The 20,085-nt window shown below is 37.3% G+C and overlaps 1 protein-coding gene across 1 annotated transcript; it reads right to left on the bottom strand.

Moving 5' to 3' along the window:
* Nucleotides 1–883: 883 nt before the first annotated feature.
* LOC110578849 (solute carrier family 7 member 13-like) lies at nucleotides 884–8,699 on the bottom strand. The gene is given in 4 exon segments (XM_021688387.1): nucleotides 884–1,051; nucleotides 4,252–4,613; nucleotides 7,306–7,436; nucleotides 8,023–8,699. Coding segments are annotated over 4 exon segments (1,338 nt in total).
* Between the last annotated feature and the right edge of the window lie 11,386 nt (nucleotides 8,700–20,085).

Below are 20,085 nucleotides of genomic sequence, written 5' to 3'. Positions count from 1 at the left end.
ACAATGAACATAAGAATGCTAATATCTCTTCCTGACCCTGATTTTGATTCTTTCTGATAAATGCTCAGAAGTGGGATTGCTAGGTCATATGGCAGTTCTGTTTTTAATTTTTGAAGGTCATGATTTAGCCTATTACACTTTATAGAGGTGAACACCAGGATTTGGAAGTAAAACATCTTCTTTTAGTTGATATCACTGTGAAGAGTTTAGACCAGTGAGTAGGAAGCAATATGTAGTTTTATTAATATAAATTTCAGACTTAGACTATTGTCTTTTTTTTTGTGGGTGCTTCTTAATATCTGCTAGGCACTGTTTACCCACGAACTTGTCTTCCTGACAGTGACTCTGATTTTGTTTGTTTGGTTGTTTATTTATTTATTTGAGATATAATTGACACATAACATTATATTAGTTTCAGGTAACACATAACATTATATTAATTTCAGGTGTATATTAATTTCTTTCTACACACAGAAGTAGGTGTATTATACCCTTTAATCTGTTGTGTGTATGTGTATGTTTTCGTTTAAAATTTTTGACCTGAAGGAAAGTGGTGAAAAACATGTTGTGTACTAGGAACTTGGGCTTCAATTACAAGCAAAAGAATTTGAATTGTAAAGAATTTGAATACGTAGCTGGGGGGGGGGGTGTGGATTCGATATATGTAGTTGGGGATTGGGCAGGTGGAGGGAGGGTTTGTGTATATGAGTGTATACACTTTAAAGCAAAGATTATCTTTAAAAACGTACTCATTCATTAACCATTTAGGGTTTCTTATTTAAAAAAGATTTCTTCAAGATGTTTTTCTCCTGTTGAAATACCATCATCCTGGTCTTCAGGTGGTGAAACATTAAATAGTAATTGTAAATAACAGATGATTTTGTCAAAACAAACAATGTTGATTAAGGTTAACATGAAGCCAGTAACACAGAAGTCCACTAAAAATAAAGATAAACCCATAGATATACTCTACTGTAGGAGACTGAATCACTGGTGTCAAAATTAGAAACAAAGATATAGCCGTGGATCCCAATACAAATGGCAAACACACCTGAAAGTTAAAACAAAACAAAAAAGATTAAGATTAGTGATGACTTTTTCCTCAAAAGTTTTTATAAACAATATAAGAACATTCCCTTTCTGTTTGGAACAAATATTTCCAAACACTAGGGAGAAAATTGCAAATATATTTTCACGTATATTTAAAGAGACAGTCTCAGTATTATATTATGGAAAGTAAATCAGTGGCAGACTAAATGATTGTAAAAAGGTGGAACTGTATTTATTTATTTATATTTATTCCATATACTCTATCGATCAGGTATTGTCAATTATTTACTAAAATCAGTACTTTATTTTCTGGCATAGGAAAAAACATACATTATAAGAAATCTTTGTCAAAAATAAAAAATTAAGTATGTCATACTAGTATTAGTCATTGAAGCTTGCTTAGTTTTGGGAATTTGGAAACTAGCCATGCATGGCATAACTGTAATATTTGTTTATAATGCTTTTTTTTTAAGATTTTATTTATTTATTTGACAGAGAGGGAACACAAACAGGGGGAGTGGGAAAGGGAGAAGCAGGCCTCCTGCCAAGCAGAGAGTCCGATGCGGGGCTCGACCCCAGGACCCTGGGACCATGACCCAAGCCGAAGGCAGACACCTAACGACTGAGCCACCCAGGCACCCCTGGTTATAATGCTTCTTTAATCGGGCATGTGCCAGTTTTTCCTGGAGTAGCACTATTAACTAATACAAACAACAGAAACATTGGAATCAGAAAAGTCTGGTTGGAATTGCAAGCTTTGCTATCTTTTTAAAAAATATGTTATTTATTTGAGAAAGAGAGAGAGCACGAGTCAGGGGAGGGTCAGAAGGAGGAGAGGGAGAAGCAGACTCCCCGCTGAGAGCGGAGCCTGATCCCAGGACCCCGAGATCATGACCTGAGCTGAAAAGTCAGATGCTTAACCAACTGAGCCACCCAGGTGCCCCCGAGCTCTGCTATCTTAATTGTTCATTCCTTCAAGAAATATTCAGTGAATTCCTATGTGCCATTTCCATACCAGGGATACAGAAGTATTTAGGACAAATAAAGAAGGTTCCTCTCCAGGGAGCTTAGTGCTACTGTCCAGTTGTATAACTTTGAGCTATTTAATTAATCTGGTCCTCAGAACCATTTCCAGAAAGGAGCCAGAAGGAGGCCTTGAACTACCAGTCCTGTGGGGCTTTCACCCCCAGCTCCCACAGTTGCTGTCACTGCACAGTGAGACCCTTGTAGCCCTGCACCCTGTCTCAACTGAAGGAAGCTACATGGTGGGCTGGTGGGTGCTACAAGATAAATGTGTTCAGAGGTTTTTAATAAAATATTTATGATATACCTGTGTTGTTACCATTTAACTATTAAGTCTGGATGTTGGGGGAAAAATTGGGTCCTCTCAGACCCATTTGCAAAATGAGGTTTTATCTAATGCTGATCTTTTGAGGTCTTCTTGAGAATTGCATAAAAGGTACTTTAGTAGAATGTGCTCAACAAAATGGCATTTCTTAATTAACTTTGGAACAGTGATTTGTACACATTTCTTATACTTCTTGATTGAAAAATTCATTTTTATTTCTCTGAACTGCATGGTAGAGTACCTGAAACACAGCAGATAGTTACCTTATATTTGTTGAGTAAATGGATGACTCAAATCCAAGATATTATCATTCACTTTTTTCAACAGGAGGCATGGCCAAAGAAGGAGCCATTTTGAGAAGAATGTCAGGATTATCTAGACTAGTGTTTCTTAAATATGGTCAGGACCTCTCTGCATAAGAACCCCCAAGATAATCAATAAACATATAGATTCCTAGGACCCACTGACACCTACTGAATTAGAATCCCCAAGGGTGAGTCTGGGAATTCAGATTTCAAAAAGCACACTCAAGTGGTTATTATGGTCTCTGGAATGAAATATGGGACTCTCATTTTACTTTCTGCACAATCCCCACAGCTAGAAAGTATCTTAAATGGGCTATTTTGATTATATTTATGATATGATTAAAGAATAAAGCAGACTATTTGAAACCTCTTAGGATTTACATCATAGCAAGGTATGGCTTACATTATACCAAGACAAAATAAATAAAAGTAAGAAAGAGAAATAGGGAAATAAACATAGATAAAGAATGAATTTTGTTCACAAAATGCATGCCACAAAGCCTCATATAGATTCTGAGAGCAGGTCATCATAAACTATAAGCAAAATCTGTTATTTAGGAGAGGCCCAAATATTCTTGATGCTAAGATCAGAAAAAATTTCCTTAGTAGGTCCTTACAGAATAAAATATTCACCAGTCTTCTTTTAGTAAATATAACAGAAATACGGGCTCTGGAATCAGAATGCGTGGTTTAAATTCCAGCCCTGCTCCTTTTAGCTAGGATAATTATTTAATCTCTGAGTTTTGGAATTCTCTTGAGTTAAACAGGGTGACTAAGTGAACCTCTGCAGGCTCTTTGGCCTGACTGTATTTATGCCTCCTTCTAATTCACTCTACACTATTGTCAGACTGGTCTTTTCAAATGAGTCTGATTTTATTTCTAATACATATGATTGCTTAGGTAGTCATTACATACACAAGTGCTCCCATGTGAGGGGGCAGAAGGGGGTTGATATCTAGCTTGTGCTCTCCTCACTAGGCTCTGTGCTGGGCATGGAGCTATGGTCCGCTTAGAGGAGGGGGTGCTTTTTTTATATTTTGCACAAAGATACTCTAGGAGCCTACAGTGGCCCTACTGACATTACCTAGAAGATAGTGATTTTATCTTAAGTTCAGATTCACAATTTTATAATCACCCAAACTGAAGCTTAGATTAACATCTTATAGAAAACGAGGACTCTATCAAGGACACAAGAACAGAATGCCACATCACCTATGTTGGGTTGTGCACTGAAGGGATGATTTTGAGATGGGCTAATATTACCCCCCTCTCAAAAGCATTATTATCTAGTTCCTGGAAGATAACAAAAATGATAACATCAATCTTCCTTGTAGAGAATTAATTTTGACCTTTTACTCCTTAAAAATCAAGCCAAAAGTAGATCATACAGCCAATTACACATCAGTAAACTGGGACATGCAGGTCCAGATCAGATGTTTCATAAATTTGACTCATAATTGATTAGAAGCATCCTCTATAGATTAAAAAAAAATTATATTCCTAGAAAGAGAGTAGAGATTTAATATTAACATGTTTATCTTGATTTACCTTATAAGGTCCAGGTAGATTGGGGTCCTGGTACCTTAGTTTAAGTAAACCTATCATATATAGCCTTCTTAAAACCCAGGTTGCTAATCCTGAATATTTTATTAAATTGATTAAATCTGAGGATATAATAAGAAAAGAAGCTAAAATGATTATCTGGGTGATAGCAACAGTTGGACTGAAGTAGTTATTAAGCATAGAGAAGATCAAAGGCAGTTGTCCTTCTTGTCTTGCTGTGTAGAACAGTCTTGAGGCTGAAAGTATTGTACAACATATGTTGCTAACTATTGAAGTTGAAATCCCAAGAGAAATAACCCATTGCATGGAAGGGATTACTTTGTCCATCCAGGTGACAGCAACAGCATCTAAAAAAGTTTTTCAAAAAAGTCACTTTTGCTTGATTGCAAATATGGCAAATAATTCTTTACTTCTTCTTGCATCTGTTCTCTTTGTGATATGACTTTGTCCCTCCTTTGGAGAGGGAGAGTTTCTTTATCATTTCTTGAATATGGTCTGGCCTTGTGGTCTATTTTGGCCAGCAGAATGCACTGGGAGTAGTGGTTTGCAAGCTCTGAGCCTATACCTTGAGAGGTATCACAGACTTCTGCTTGCTCTCTTGGGACACTGCTTAGTTACCATATGAACAAACTCAATGTAATCTGTCAGAGACAAGCCATAGTGACTCTGGAGCCATGAAAATGCACCTTACAGACTTCCAAATACAGGGAGCATAATTGATCTAGGGCCCCAGCTACTGCACAATGAAATCTATCGTGGCATTTCTACCAAAGCCATGCTCTTACAAGTTGTTCCCAGCTAATGACTGTGAGGTAGAGATACTAAGAAGTACTCATGTATCTGATGGCCAGCTTTGGCTAAAGGGCTCCCCAGCAGATGTGCCAAACTTTCCCTTTACTAAATATCAGTCTATGGTGTTTTTACCTATCCTTCCCTCTTTTTCTCCTTCACTTGGATTAAACTTGCATCATGGTCCCATGGCTCTCCTCGCCTTACCTGGCTTCCTTCTTGGTTTCTCTAATGCAAGCATTTCTCTTAATAAAATCTTTGCACATTTAATTATTTCTTGACATTTGCTTCTCTCCCTCTAACGTTTTTGACCTTTCTTTCTTAAGATTTTATTTATTTATTTGTGTGTGAGAGAGAGAGAGCATGCATGAGCAGGGGGAAGGGCAGAGGGAGAAGGAGAAGCAGACTCCCCCGGAGAGCGGAGCCTGATCCCAGGACCCCAGGATAATGACCTGAGCTGAAGACAGACACTTAACCAACTGAGCCACCCAGGTGCTCCTTTTAAAATTTTATTTTTTTTAAATTTATTTATTTAACAAATTTTTCTTTTATTTATTTGAGAGAGAGAGTGAGCAAGAGAGAGAATTACAGGGCAGAGGGAGAAGGAGAGGGAGAAGCAGGTTCCCCACTGAGTAGGGAGCCTGATGCAGGGCTCGATCCCAGGGCTCTGGGATCATGACCTGAGCAGAAGGCAGATGCTTAACCGACTGAGCCACCAAGGCGCCCCTAAGATTTTATTTTTAAGTAATCTCTACACCTAGTGTGGGGCTTGAACTCACAAGCCCAATATCAAGAGTTGCATGCTGCACTGACTGAGCCAGCCAGGTGCCCCTGGCATTTGCTTCTCAAATGACTCCAACCGTCCTACCAACAGAGGCCCCAAAGAAACAGGAAAGCATGGCCAACCTCAATACAGCTGTTTACTTAAACTGCAGGGGACAGCAGACACATGTATGACTCCAGCAGACAACCAGAACTGCCTCGCTGAACCCAGCATAAGTTGCCAACTTGCAGAATTGTGAACCAAATAAGTGGTGGATGTGAGCCGGTACATTTTGGGCAGGCTTGTTTTTCAACAATAGATAAATGATACAGTCATAAATACTATAATTAAAAATAAAAAAGGAAAAGATTTTCAATGCGGGTAAATATTATATGCTTAATTAAGACAAATAACTGATACTAGAAACAAAAAAATTTATAAGGGTATCAAATGTGCTGCAAAATTTCTCCAAAATTATTGACTTTGGATTATACTTAAAGTGGAGTTCAAAATTGTATGATATGATTGCATTATCTTACTACCTATGATGTGCTGGTCTTTTTCAGTGATAATTTGATGAATTAATAGTTCAGTTCTTTTCCTTCTTTTTTCATTCACAAGTGCTTACACATCTACAGTTTTGCCTCTATTTATTTGCAAAATTAGAAGTATTAAGCTTTGTTCCTATAGATAATTTCTGTTTTAAAATTTAGAGAACTTGTTATTAATAATGTTAACAATCCTAAAATTTGCAGAGAGTTGATTGCAATTGTATTCTAAATTTATTCACTATAGTCCGTGATTTTAAACTGCATTTCAAACCTTCTAAGACTAGCTTTTGCATGGGATTTAGGAGGCACTTGTCAGGGTTCAAAGGATATTGAACTCATGTTTGAAGCTCAGGTCTTGCAACTTGCTGTCCACATTTACAACCCATTACCTTCAGTAACCTGGACAAGATGCAATCTCTTATCATGAGAAGTACATGATGGAGATCCAGTTTTGAATCTTAACTCTGTCCAGGAGATTAACTCTGTCCATTACTTAACTTCCCTGAGCTGCAGTTTCCCTATCTACAAAATGAAGAATTAACTGCCTATTCCAAACAGTTATTTTGAGGATAGGTATTGGGGTGTACCCTAAGGGTGGAAATTCTTCTAACAAAGTATCTCTGCTTTCTTGCTGAGCTTGTTCTCCTCATCTCTTTCCCCTTTCTCTTCCATGGTCCTCTCCTCCTCTTCTTTCTCTTTCTAATTCTTGCTGTTTCACATTTTACTATCCTTAGACCTTAGTCCTTAGCATGTGCCTCTTCTTTATAGATTGTTTAGATGATTATTTTTCCTCTCCTTATAAAAACCAAAGCATGAACACATCATGTTTATATTCTTATCGGTGTATCAAACATACCTACAGTACACAGGAGTCCATGTTTATTGAGGGTAGGTAGTAGTAGTGACTAGTTCCTCTTTGTCTAGACACCTTCATACCTGTAGAGATGATTTCCTGAGGGGTCAAAACTGCCAGGTAGGATATATTTACCAATACGTAAATCACAGCCATCACTGGAAGAACAGTAATTAGAGATTTGGGAATATTCTCACCAGGATTCTTATCTCACCTGAAAAACACAAACTCATCAGAAAAGGAAATACTGTGGGACTTTTGAAGAGTTCTTTGTAATGAAAAGGAGGAGAAAGTATTATTCATGTATCTGTTGCTTCCTCATCTGCTTGGTCTGATTCTGCATTGGTCCCACACAGATTTTGCCTGAAAGCTTAGATTCTTACTATTTTGCGCCATTTTGTTAAAAATTATGATTCTGAAGTTATACTATAAGTAAAATCTCTCTATGTATGTGTGTATATATATAATATCTGTGATAGTTTATATTAATATATTTCTTACATAATTGATACTTAAAATGTTTTGGAAAAAATGCTAGAATAAAATACAGTAAAGTCTGAGTCTGATCTTAATTTTCTTTTGAAAACTTTATAAAATTCCCAAGTTTTGAATAAAGGACATGACCTGAAGAATACTAGATTCCACATATCCTATGTAAATGATTATACACTGAGCCTTAATGATGACTAAACTGTGATACATCCTACTAGTGTAAGGAAGATTAAATTTGACTCCAAAAAACAAATGAATCAGCTAGATCTTTCTCTACAGAGTTGTAGACAAAACTTTATGCCTGCTACAAAAGTATTTCAGAGATGAATTTACCTGCTATGTTGATCAGAATTGATGTACCAGAATATGGAAACAATCCTTGAAGTAAGGCTTCTGCAATCTGTGAGGCACCAGGAAGTTCAGCATCGAAAGCATTCTCAAACCTGGCCATATTCTCCTTTTTCCCAATCCCTAACAGGGAAATGAAGCAGAGGACAGCCATTTTCACCAAAATACTGATAGTTTGAAACCAAGCCACTGTTAGCACCCCTTTAGTATTAAGAAGTCCCAATGACCACAAAATAGCCGAAGCTAGACATTTCTTAAGTAGCTCTGGGGCTGGGCACCTGGTATAGAAAGGCTGAATTAGATAGGTAGATATTATCAAGCTTTGAGTAGCTATTCCTAAGGGATAAATAAAAAGTTTGGTCTAAAAACTGAGGAAAGCAACAGAGGATCCAAGAGATCTTTTGAGGAAATAGTAAGGTGCTCCACTTCTAGGGAAGGTTGTCCCCAACTCTGCAAGACTGAGAGCAGTGAACATAGGCTGAACAGCACAAGCAACCCAAATACTCAGGGAGACAGCTATGTTCAGTGAGGAATATTTTAATATCCCTTTGGGAGACACTAAGATTCCTGCACCTGTTGTGACACAAAACAATAAAATATTTCCATGGAAAAATCCTATTGCCCTCAGGAGTTGCATGCTTTTTTCCCTTTTTTTTTTTTAATCCTGAAAAATAATCTAAAAATTTCATGTGGATTGCTTACTTTTATACCTTTCCCCCATGATTCTTCTGCAGCATGCTTTGTTGATTTAGCCATCATCCTTACATAAGCATTTTATTGCAACTTAACTCTGTTTTAGAAATGATTAACTTGTTCTAAAATTTTGTGAACTCTTTGAGATAGTTCCAGAGTTAAAATGTTTCGCATGTTAATTATTTAAAATTTCAAATATGCCTGGTGATTGTTGCATAACATTGTAAATATAATTAGTGCCATTGAATTGTACACTTAAAAATGGTCAAAATGGCAAATTTTATGTTATATATATTTTATCACAAGTTAAAAAAGTTATTAATGTAATATAACAAAAAACTCCATCCAAGTGTACAATTTAAAGGGATGAATTGTTTGGTACATGAATTATATCTCAATAAATCTGTCTTAAAAAATCATATATGCCACTAAACAACTTAGTCACAGCTAATTAAGAAAGAAATATTTAAGTTTTGGGCAGAGATTTTTTCCTTTGGAGGTATAACATTGATATTATATAACTCTGGGCTAATACTTTTGAAGGTGTATTCCAAAGAGAGGAACTGTAGTTTAATGTAAAAAATGTAAACTTTAAGTAGGCCAAGTTTTGAATCCCACATCTGATACTTAGTAGCTGCATGATTTTTAGTAAGTTGTTTTATTTCTTTGAATCCATATTTCCTCATGTGTAAAATTAGGGTAATAATTTCATTTTATCATAGAGTCATTTCCATGGAACCTATGTGAAACATCCGTTGGAGTATTGACCTGTCATGGCTTAATAATTGCACTTGTGTGTACTGCTGCCTAACACATTGCCCCAAAAGTTAGTGCCCTGAAAAACATTCTCTCAGTTTCTGTGGGTCAGAAACTTGGATGCTGGTAGCTGGGACCTTTGGCTTTAAGTCTCTCATGAGGCTTCTGCTGGCTAGAACTGCAGTCATCTCAAGGCTCCTCTGGGGAAGGATCCACTTCCAAGTTCACTCATACGGTTGTGATTCAGTTTATTGCAGGCTTTTGGACCAAGGGCCTCAGTCTCTCTTAAGCTATTGCCTGGAGGCCTTCCTTCATTCTTCCTATGTGGGACTCCTCATAGGGCAAATCACAGTGTGGCATCTTGCTTGTTCCGTCAGAGAAGAGAGTGATAAGAAGACAGAAGTCTTGGAAGTGACATCCCTTCACTTTTGCTGTATTCTATGCATTGGAAATAAGAATTCACAAGTCCTGTCCACACTTAAGGGGAGGGGATTACTTTAGGGCATTCATACCAGGAGGCAGAGGTCATTTCGGCCATCCTAGCAGTATAGAATAGGTTGTATATAATGAAATTATTTTGTGGAAGCACTCATTCTTTTACTATAATTAGATATCGATATTGTCCCTGTAGATATAAACCAGTATATTAATAAATATATTTAGGAGCTTCCAGGTCCAGGGTAAGATCTCAAATTTAATAATATAATATCCAAAATGTCCAGGATACAATAGAAAATCATTCATTATACCAAGAACCTGGAAAATTTCAACCTGAATGAGGAAAGACAACAGACACCAATATTGAGATGACACAGATTCTGGAGTTATCTGGCAAGGATTTTAAAGTAGCCATCATAAAAATTCTTCAATAAGCTTGTGCAAACATGCTTGAAAGAAATGAAAAAATAGAAAGATCCAGGAAAGAAACAGAATATATAAAGAGAAACCAAATGGAAATTTTAGAACTGAAAAATATAATAAATTAAAAACTCAGTGGATGGGTTCAACAGCAGAATGGAAAACACAAGGAAAGAATCAGTGAACTTGAAAATAGAATAGTAGAAATACGCACTTTGACAATAGAAAGAAAATGAACTTAAAAAAAAATAGTATCAGTGATTTTTGTGGGAATATAACACAAGATCTAACACTGTCATTGGAGTTCCAGAGAAGAGGAGGAAGAGAGTAGGCCTGAAAAATATTCAAAGAAATAACAGCTGAAAATTTCCCAACTTTGTCAAAAGAGATAAAGCTGCATATATAAGACACTGAATGAGTCCTAAACATGATAAATCCAAAGAAATCCATCCCCCCAAAATCATAAACTTCTGAACACCAAAGATAAAGAAAAAAATTGAAAGCTACAAGACAAATGACTTCTCGCTTTTAAGGGAAATACAATTTTAATAAATGTATTTATTTAGGCCATTACAGTCTCTAAATCACATGTGTAGCTTGTGTCACTATGTAAGTGTTAATACATCCAATATTTTTTAATACATCCAATTTTTTTATTAACTCATACATTCATTCACCCATTATTTGTAGCAGGATAAAGCACAGAAAAATTAATTTGTGATTTGTTTTTGTTTTGGTCTATTGTTTTTTTCATTCAACAAAAATTTATCGAGCACTTAACTATGTGCAAAGCTCATAGCAGGCAAAGACCTTTTTGTATTCTAGTTAGGACAGACAGAAATGCTTTTGTATCTTAGGGGAAAGAGAAGTAAACACATGAACACATATGTATAATATGTCAGATGGTGATGCCTGATGAGTGAGATAGTGGTGGTGGTAATGGTGGTGTTTGTATGGAATGAAAAGGTTAACAGTTAATAGATAATATTTTCCTAAGCACAGGGAGACTTGAGACAAGTTTTACCCTTAATTAAACTTATTGCAATTGGAGATAAATGAGTATCTTGCTGATGTTTCTATTTACTAATTCCTGATGGAAGGATGTTCTTAAGCATGCTGTAGCTGGCTGTCTGGATATTTCTTGTATAGCTTATGATTTTTGAATTAGAGCTTCACTCATGAAAGAGAGCCGGACATGGGCCAGTCCAAGTATATAGGATTAGCAAGTATTTAAGCTTAGGGGCAAGAATATTGGCATTGGAGGTTTGCAGTGATTGAATATTCATATATTTTGAAAGTAGACACCACACAACTGCTGCTGGATTGGATGTGGGGTTGTGAGAGGTGGACAGGAATAAGACTGGCCAAGGTGTGTGGGCCTGGCACTGGAAGATTGGAGTTGCCTTTACAGTTTTCTATTGCACAAATATATACATTTGGCTTTTGGAGAGCATTTGTTCACTATTAAATTCAATGCAGCAGTGAATATCCTTTACAATTTATTCTTAGATACATGTTTGAGTTTCTCTAGGAAATTCATAAGGAGTGGAATTGCTGGGTGACACGTACTGCTGTTTTATTAGATGGCTTCAAATTTCACTTCTTTGCCAACACAGTATGGTCAGACTTAAAGTTTTTGCTGATCTGATGGATGTGAAATTATATTTCAAAAGTATAGTAGTCTTTGCACATATCATACATGTTTATTCTATTTTCTGTATTTTCCATATTTTATTTCTCTTTCCATGTTTCTGGCTAGGTATTTTATTTTGATGTACTTCTAGTTCACTGGTTACATGTTGTCAAATGCTTCTAGGGGAAAGGTGATGCTAAATGTCAGGTTCACCTCTCTAGGTTTCCTTTTTCTCTAGGACTCTGGCTCCTTAAGCCCTTGCTGCTTTGATTTATTTCTAGTTCTTTCAAATAGACATTTTTATATTGAGTACAGCTTTTTATTGCTTTTGGTTGGAGGATTGTTTTGATACAAGTTGGAAGTGTAAGTCTCTTCATCTCAAGCCTCAGTAAATTTCATTCTCATGCCCAATTGATTAAACTGTCCAAATATCTTTGATACTTTCCTTTACTCTCTACATCCAATCCCTCACCAAGTCTTGATTCTATTTCCAAATCGTATCTATTTCTGATCATATGCCTGATTCTACTACAAGTATCTTGGTGTGAGCCACTATCATTTTTCTTTTAGGTAATGGCAAAAAACTCTTACCTTCCTGCTTTAAGCCCGTGTTTTTTCCTGATCCATTCTCCAGGAAAAGATGGAATATTCTAAGAGTAAATCTTTTAATGTCTTTTTGTTGTTAAATTTAGGCTTAAGTACATCATGTTTATTTTTGCTTTTAAATTCTAAACCTTTATTTGCAAATTCTAAAAATTCACTTGTAAAGCATTTTCTTACCATTTTATGTTGGTGTATAATTAATAAGTAATCTTAAACTCAACTTTACTGCTTAATAATTATTTGCTTAATGATACTAAAATATTGATAATGATTTAGTTTATAGATAATGACAGCTTTGGTGTCTTTTTTCCCCCCTTTCTATTGTTTTTAAATCCTTTTATATCTAGGACCTACCTTATAGAGATCGGTGTAAAAGAATGGTTATAGCAGTGTTGTTTGTCACTGTAAAAATTTTAAAGCCATGTAAATGTCCATCAATAAGAGAATGAAAATATAAATTTTGCTACATTTACATGATGCAGTATATCCAAGTGTTCAATATGAATGAACTCGAGATTAGTGTTAACATGTGTATATTTAAAAAACATAAAATTTAACAAAAAAGGCAACTTGCACAATATATAATATGTAACATATAACTATATAATGTTAAAATATTAAAAATGAATGTCATATATTATGTATAAATATGTACATATGTAATAAAAATATAATGATATTCAACATAAGGTTTACCTCTGGGGGTACATGGGGAAATGAGAAGGGAGAGATGCATAGGGTTCTTCAACAATATTTGTAGTGTTTAATTTCATAAGTTGAGTGTTTATGATATTTATTATATTATTCTTTATATTTTAAAAACGTTCAACTATTACTATAATCATAAGTTATATCCCCTGCTTTCAACTCTCCAGTGGTTTCCTATTGCCCTTAGAATAGTGTCAACACAACATGGTCTATGAGTATTTACAAGATCAGTTTCCTGTTTCTCCAGTTTCCTCTCATTCCTCTCTTCTCTTGTTCAGACACTTCAGTTACTTTATTCCTCACATCCTCCACCAGTTCCTAGCTTTCTTGCCTTAAGCAGGTTACTTCTTTATGTCTGTTTGTTCATTTGTAAAATGTGGATAATAAAAGTACCTATCTCATTGGGTTGTTGTGAGGATTAAATGTATTAGAATATAAAAAGTTCTTGGACCAGTACCTGGCATATAGGATATACTTAGTAAATATTAACAGTTAACGTTGTTATAAACATCACTGGTGACATAATTTGATCATGAAGGACCTTTCAGAGGAAGTGATATTTAAACTGAGAATTTAAGTGGCAGAGATTGAGAGGGAGGAGAATTCTAGGTAGAAGGAAGAGCAAATGCAAACCCCCTTAGATGAAAAACAACTTGGTATACTCATGTACTGAAAGATAGGTGTTGTGGCTGGACTGCAGTGAGTGAAGTGGCAAGTGACAGAGGAATGATCAAGTAGGGTCTTTTAGTTTATAGCTTACAAAATTGTATAATAATGGGTGTTGTATTTGTACTATAAGCTCAGGTAGGTCCTGATTGGAGTATCCAACCTCAGAAGTGGTCCATAATGATCCTTGCCTCCTGGTATTCAGTACTTTTGTATAGTTTTCTTTCATATTGTGCTAATACTTGTGTTGTTCTGTGTGATGAAAGAATACATAAAAAGAGATGGTATGTCAATTACAAGATTATGTTATAAAAGGCAGTGAAACTTCTGTTCACCCTCCCTTCCTGTCCCTTCCTCTCCCCTTCTTTCTCTCTTTTTCCCTTTCTTTGTTGGGGGGGGCATTGGCCACGTCATGAGGACATTTTATGGGGAGACCCACCTGGTGAGGAACTGAAGCCTCTTGTCAGAAGCATGTGAGTGAGCCATCTTGGAAGAGGATCTTCTGGCTTCAGTCAAGCCTTCAGATGGTTGTAGTCCTGGTCCACATAATTGAAATCTTGGTATGCTCTGATTCAGACCCACCCAGCTAATGCTCTCTCAAATTCCTGACAGAAAATATGAGGTAATAAATATTTGTTGTTTCAAATCACTAAGTTTTGAGGGTGGTTTATTATACAATAAATAAATAATATACCCAACATTGCTACAATAGGAACCTCAATAAAGCCATTGCAGAGGGGATGGGATCTGATGAGTGTGATGTAGTAGTGGGGATTGGAAGGCATAAATTAGAGGTACCTTATGAGGTACCCAGGAAGTATCTCTGCACTCAGTTAACAGCAGGATTTATTTTAGATCTTCTTAGCTTGTGAATTGAAGATTGTGAATACATTCCTATTCTTGTTTCTACTGCTTTAGAAACTGGGCAGGCCAGAATACTGTTATACTCAGTAGTTACTGACTCCTTGTCAAGCTTCTTCCCACTTAAGATGACTAAGCTTGGAACATGCCCAGGGGAGTGATTGGCCATGCTCAGGTGAATTAGTTTCATCTCGCTCTGGTATTTATATCCACTTGAGGTTATGGAATCAATATAGTATTAATCTCCAGAAGTCAAATGTTTGCATTCCTTATTTTGTGGACTCTCCAAAAAGACCTAAGGGCATATATTGATATTTCACACCTATCTAGGCTAAGGGTTTCTAGGAATTATTTATTTAACCTTTACTCCAACTGACCTTGTTATTATTCTTAATTTGGAGATAGTAAATAGGCTCAGAGAACTTCTGTAATTTGTCAGATATCCACATACCATGTCAAAGCCAAGATTTAAACCTAGGTCTTTTGATTCTAAATTTCATACCCTAAGCCATTGCTCTGTACTCCATCCCTAGAGTGGTCAAAACCCTTTCCCAGTAAGTGGCAAGATGGAAAGTTAATATACGTCATTTGACCTGCTTTTCTTTCAGACTTTAAAATTATTTGTCTACACATGAGCTTTTGCAAAATGATTTCCATTCTGTTCAAAACATTAGACCAGTTTCTTTTCTCGCTATGTGTTAGAAATATGGGTCAAATTATCATAGAGACTTCAGCTGAAGCCAGATGAATAATTTTTTAGTGATCTCTTCTGTATAGAGAAAAATTATTCCCTTGGCCTTTATTCAGTACCTCAGAACAATTAACCTGCTAACTGTTCATGTTAATAATGCTTCTACTAAGTTTTCTATAGATTTTTTAGATGCCTGGTTTCTTGATAGTCTCTGGTCTACAGCATATATATAGCATAATAATTACACAACATAATTTTAGGTTATTGAATGCTAAAAGCAGGAGTAGTACCTATTCTTTTTGTTCAGTTGTGCCTTGATTGTTGGTTGGTGGTAGAGATAAAGGGACTGAGTTTAAATTTCTGCTGAGCAAATTTTATATTTGCTTCAATGAGGATGAATTTAAAGGGAATACTAGAATCCTCATTACCAAACTCAGAGGCTTTGGACTTGTTTAGACAGTATCTGTTTCCAATTTTGCCTCTATAAATAAATCTTCAGAATACTGGGGCCTTCTTTCCTGGAGTAGAACCTTTGTACCATCCAGGCTTAAGTACATCTATTCATAGAATGTCAGGAGTCTGGGGAGCCTCATGTACCCCATAACACTGTATCTAAAAGCTTCTTTGACCCTGCATTGTATCTGTATCTTGTGTTATTATTGGCTTTGACCTGTGAATGTTGAAGTGTATAAATATGGGTCCATTTTCCTGGTGAAGTGGTCTTTTGGAAGCAGCACCACAGTCAGCTGAGATATCCAGGGTTTGGGGAACATTCCCTGTAGAGGCAGGGGCAGGGCACTTGATCAAATAAGGTTGGCCAGTGACGTGGTGGTTTAGAATTAATGTCTGTGGATCACTGAAGCTCTGGAGCAGTGAAATCTGGAGTCTTCCATGCAATTATGAGGCTGCTTATAGTATGTGGTGTATCCAGAGCAGTCCTATTGCTGCTAGGTACCTGCACTAGAAAATGGTTTGCTTTCTAAGCCTGTATATATTCTAGTCCAAGGGTGGAGGAAAAAAAAGACTCAAAAAGGTTCAGGTCTACACCTGAGGTGGAAATAAAGAGGTGGGGTACAAAGAAGAGGGATGGCCAGGGTGCCTGGGTGGTACAGTCCGTTGAGTGTCTGACTCTTGGTTTCGGCTCAGGTCATGATCTCAGGTAGTGAGATTAAGCCCCGTGTCGGACTCCACCCTTAGTGCAGTCTGCTTGAGATTCTCTCTCCCTCTTGCTCTGCCCCTCTTGCTTGTGTTCTCTCTCTCTCTCTCTCTCAAATAAATAAATAATAATCTTTTTTTTTAAAAAGGAAGAGGATGGCCAGATGACTGGATTCCCCAGTGATGCTCCTTCATACAAAACAATTTGACTCTGGCTCTTTGAAAATGGGACCCAAGGAAGTTGCAAGGAAAGGAGTGACCAATGAAAGCAGATCATACCAAAGGCATCTGCTAGCTAGGGTAATAATTTAGAGAAAGAGGACAAATGGAAGACTGGGACTAGGCAATCAGAGAAAGACAATTATCATATGATCTCACTGATATATGGAATTTGAGAAACAAGGCAAAAGATCATAGGGAAAGGGAGGGAAAAATGAAACAAGACAAAACCAGAGAGGTAGACAAACCATAAGAGACTCCTAATCTCAGGAAACAAACTGAGGGTTGCTGGAGTGGAGGGAGGTGGGAGGGATGGGGTGGCTGGGTGATGGGCACTGGGGAGGGTACGTGCTATGGTGAGCCCTGTGAATTGTGTAAGACTGATGAATCACAGACCTGTACCCCTGAAACAAATAATACATTATATGTTAATTTAAAAAAAAGAACAATAAATATAGGGGCATCTGGGTGGTTTAGTCAGTTAAGCAGCTGACTCCTGATTTTGGCTCGGGTCATGATCTCAGGGTCATGAGATCGAGTCCCATGTCAGGCTCCACACTCAGCATTGTTTTGATGCCCGTCCTTTGGTTGGGGGCTTTTACTTGCTCTGACTGAGGATGACTGTATAAATATTACTCCATGGAAAAGATGGTCTGGCTCCTTGTGGGTGGGATGATAGACTTCGATTGAGGAAGGAAATATCACAAACCTGGAAAGTGCCTCTTTAAAGGTACTTTAAGGTGAAATTTAAAGGGTAAATGCCTCTTTTGAACTTTTTATTCCATATTAGCTCTAAAAATCTCCTTTTCTTTTTAGTAAGCTATGAGATCTGGGGCCAAGGGTAAACCATGGAGCAGTAAACTAGTTTGTATTTGCTCATGCCTGCTGGCTTAACACTTTAACTGCCAAGTTCAGAATCTTTCTAGACAGTGGGTAATTCCCACCCCCTCCCAACCTCTCTATAAAAAATGTGAAGTGGCAAGCCATCAGTCCCTCTCCTAGAGTGGCACCCTTAGTGCATCCAGCCCCATCTGCCCCATGCACAGCCAAACATACCTTCCTGGGCCGTACAGAATCTATAAAATTACCTGTGATCTGCCAGTTTTGTACCTATAAGTTAGTTTGAGTCTGCCACAAGTGTCAGATTTGGTGTTTTCTTTTGACCTGTGTTTTACAAACCAGACTTCTTACTTACCACTATAAACATCAAAATTTTAACTCAAAGGCTTGGATTCTAGAGCATTTGAATCAACTTTCAAACAGAATGTATGCTACCTGCCCTTTGGATACCTGCTATTTATGAGTTTCTTTGTCAGACACATTTTGCCAAAAACTCATTGAGACAACCTTTGAAAGGAAGATACAGGCTCTGATTTGTTACTTATTTACTAGGTAATCACAAGACTCTCCATGTATTATTCCCATAGTAAGCCAGCTCCAGGGTGTATGCTATGCGATAAGCTAAGGTAGTTATCATTAAGAGAGCACTCGAATAATCAGTGGTCCTGAACATTTGGTCAATCTATTCCACTGAGATCTAGTACAAACAGTATACACTCCACATATGGTCTTTTCTGACTCAAATTTCTCTGGTTGTATTTGTCATAATATAAAAAGATCCTAAGGATCCCTAGCCTTTTCTTTTTCTTTTTTCAAAGATTTTATTTATTTATTTGAGAGAGAGAGAATGAGAGATAGAGAGCGCGAGAGGGAAGAGGGTCAGAGGGAGAAGCAGACCCCTTGCTGAGCAGAGAGCCCAATGCGGGACTCGATCCTGGGACTCCAGGATGATGACCTGAGCCGAAGGCAGTTGTTTAACCAACTGAGCCACCCAGGCGCCCCATCCCTAGCCTTTTCTTTCTTTTTTTTTTTTTTTAATTTTTTTTATTCTTATGTTAATCCCCATACATTACATCATTAGTTTCAGATGAAGTGTTCCATGATTCATTGTTTGTGCATAACACCCAGTGCTCCATGCAGAATGTGCCCTCCTCAATACCTACCACCAGGCTAACCCATCCTCCCACCCCCCTCCCCTCTAGAACCCTGTTTGTTTTTCAGAGTCCATCGTCTCTCATGGTTCGTCTACCCCTCCGATTTCCCCCGCTTCATTCTTCCCCTCCCGCTACCTTCTTCTTCTTCTCTTTTTTCCTTAACATATATTGCATTATTTGTTTCAGAGGTACAGATCTGAGATTCAACAGTCTTGCACAATTCACAGCGCTTACCAGAGCACATACCCTCCCCAGTGTCTATCACCCAGTCACCCCATCCCTCCCACCCCACCCCCCACTCCAGCAACCCTCAGTTTGTTTCCTGCAATTAAGAATTCCTCATATCAGTGAGATCATATGATACATGTCTTTCTCTGTTTGACTTATTTCACTCAACATAATACCCTCCAGTTCCATCCACGTCGTTGCAAATGGCAAGATCTCATTCCTTTTGATGGCTGCATAATATTCCATTGTATATATATACCACTTCTTCTTTATCCATTCATCTGTCGATGGACATCTTGGCTCTTTCCACAGTTTGGCTATTGTGGACATTGCTGCTATAAACATCGGGGTGCACGTACCTGTTCGGATCCCTACTTTTGTATCTTTGGGGTAAATACCCAGTAGTGCAATTGCTGGGTCATATGGTAGCTCTATTTTCAACTTTTTGAGGAACCTCCATACTATTTTCCAGAGTGGCTGCACCAGCTTGCATTCCCACCAACAGTGTAGGAGGGTTCCCCTTTCTCCGCATCCCCGCCAACATCTGTCGTTTCCTGACTAGTTAATTTTAGCCATTCTGACTGGTGTGAGGTGGTATCTCATTGAGGTTTTGATTTGGATTTCCCTGATGCTGAGCGATATTGAGCACTTTTTCATGTGTCTGTTGGCCATTTGGATGTCTTCTTTGGAAAAATGTCTGTTCATGTCTTCTGCCCATTTCTTGATTGGATTTTTTGTTCTTTGGGTGTTGAGTTTGATGAGTTCTTTATAGATTTTGGATACTAGCCCTTTATCTGATATGTCATTTGCAAATATCTTCTCCCATTCTGTTGGTTGTCTTTTGGTTTTGTTGACTGTTTCCTTTGCTTTGCAAAAGCTTTTTATCTTGATGAAGTCCCAATAGTTCATTTTTGCCCTTGCTTCCCTTGCCTTTGGCGATGTTTCTAGGAAGAAGTTG

Source organism: Neomonachus schauinslandi, chromosome 4 (genome assembly GCF_002201575.2).
Source record: "Neomonachus schauinslandi chromosome 4, ASM220157v2, whole genome shotgun sequence".
Taxonomy (NCBI): Eukaryota; Metazoa; Chordata; class Mammalia; order Carnivora; family Phocidae; genus Neomonachus; species Neomonachus schauinslandi.
Note: the sequence above shows the minus strand (reverse complement) of the source record. Positions and strands in the feature narration are given on the sequence as shown.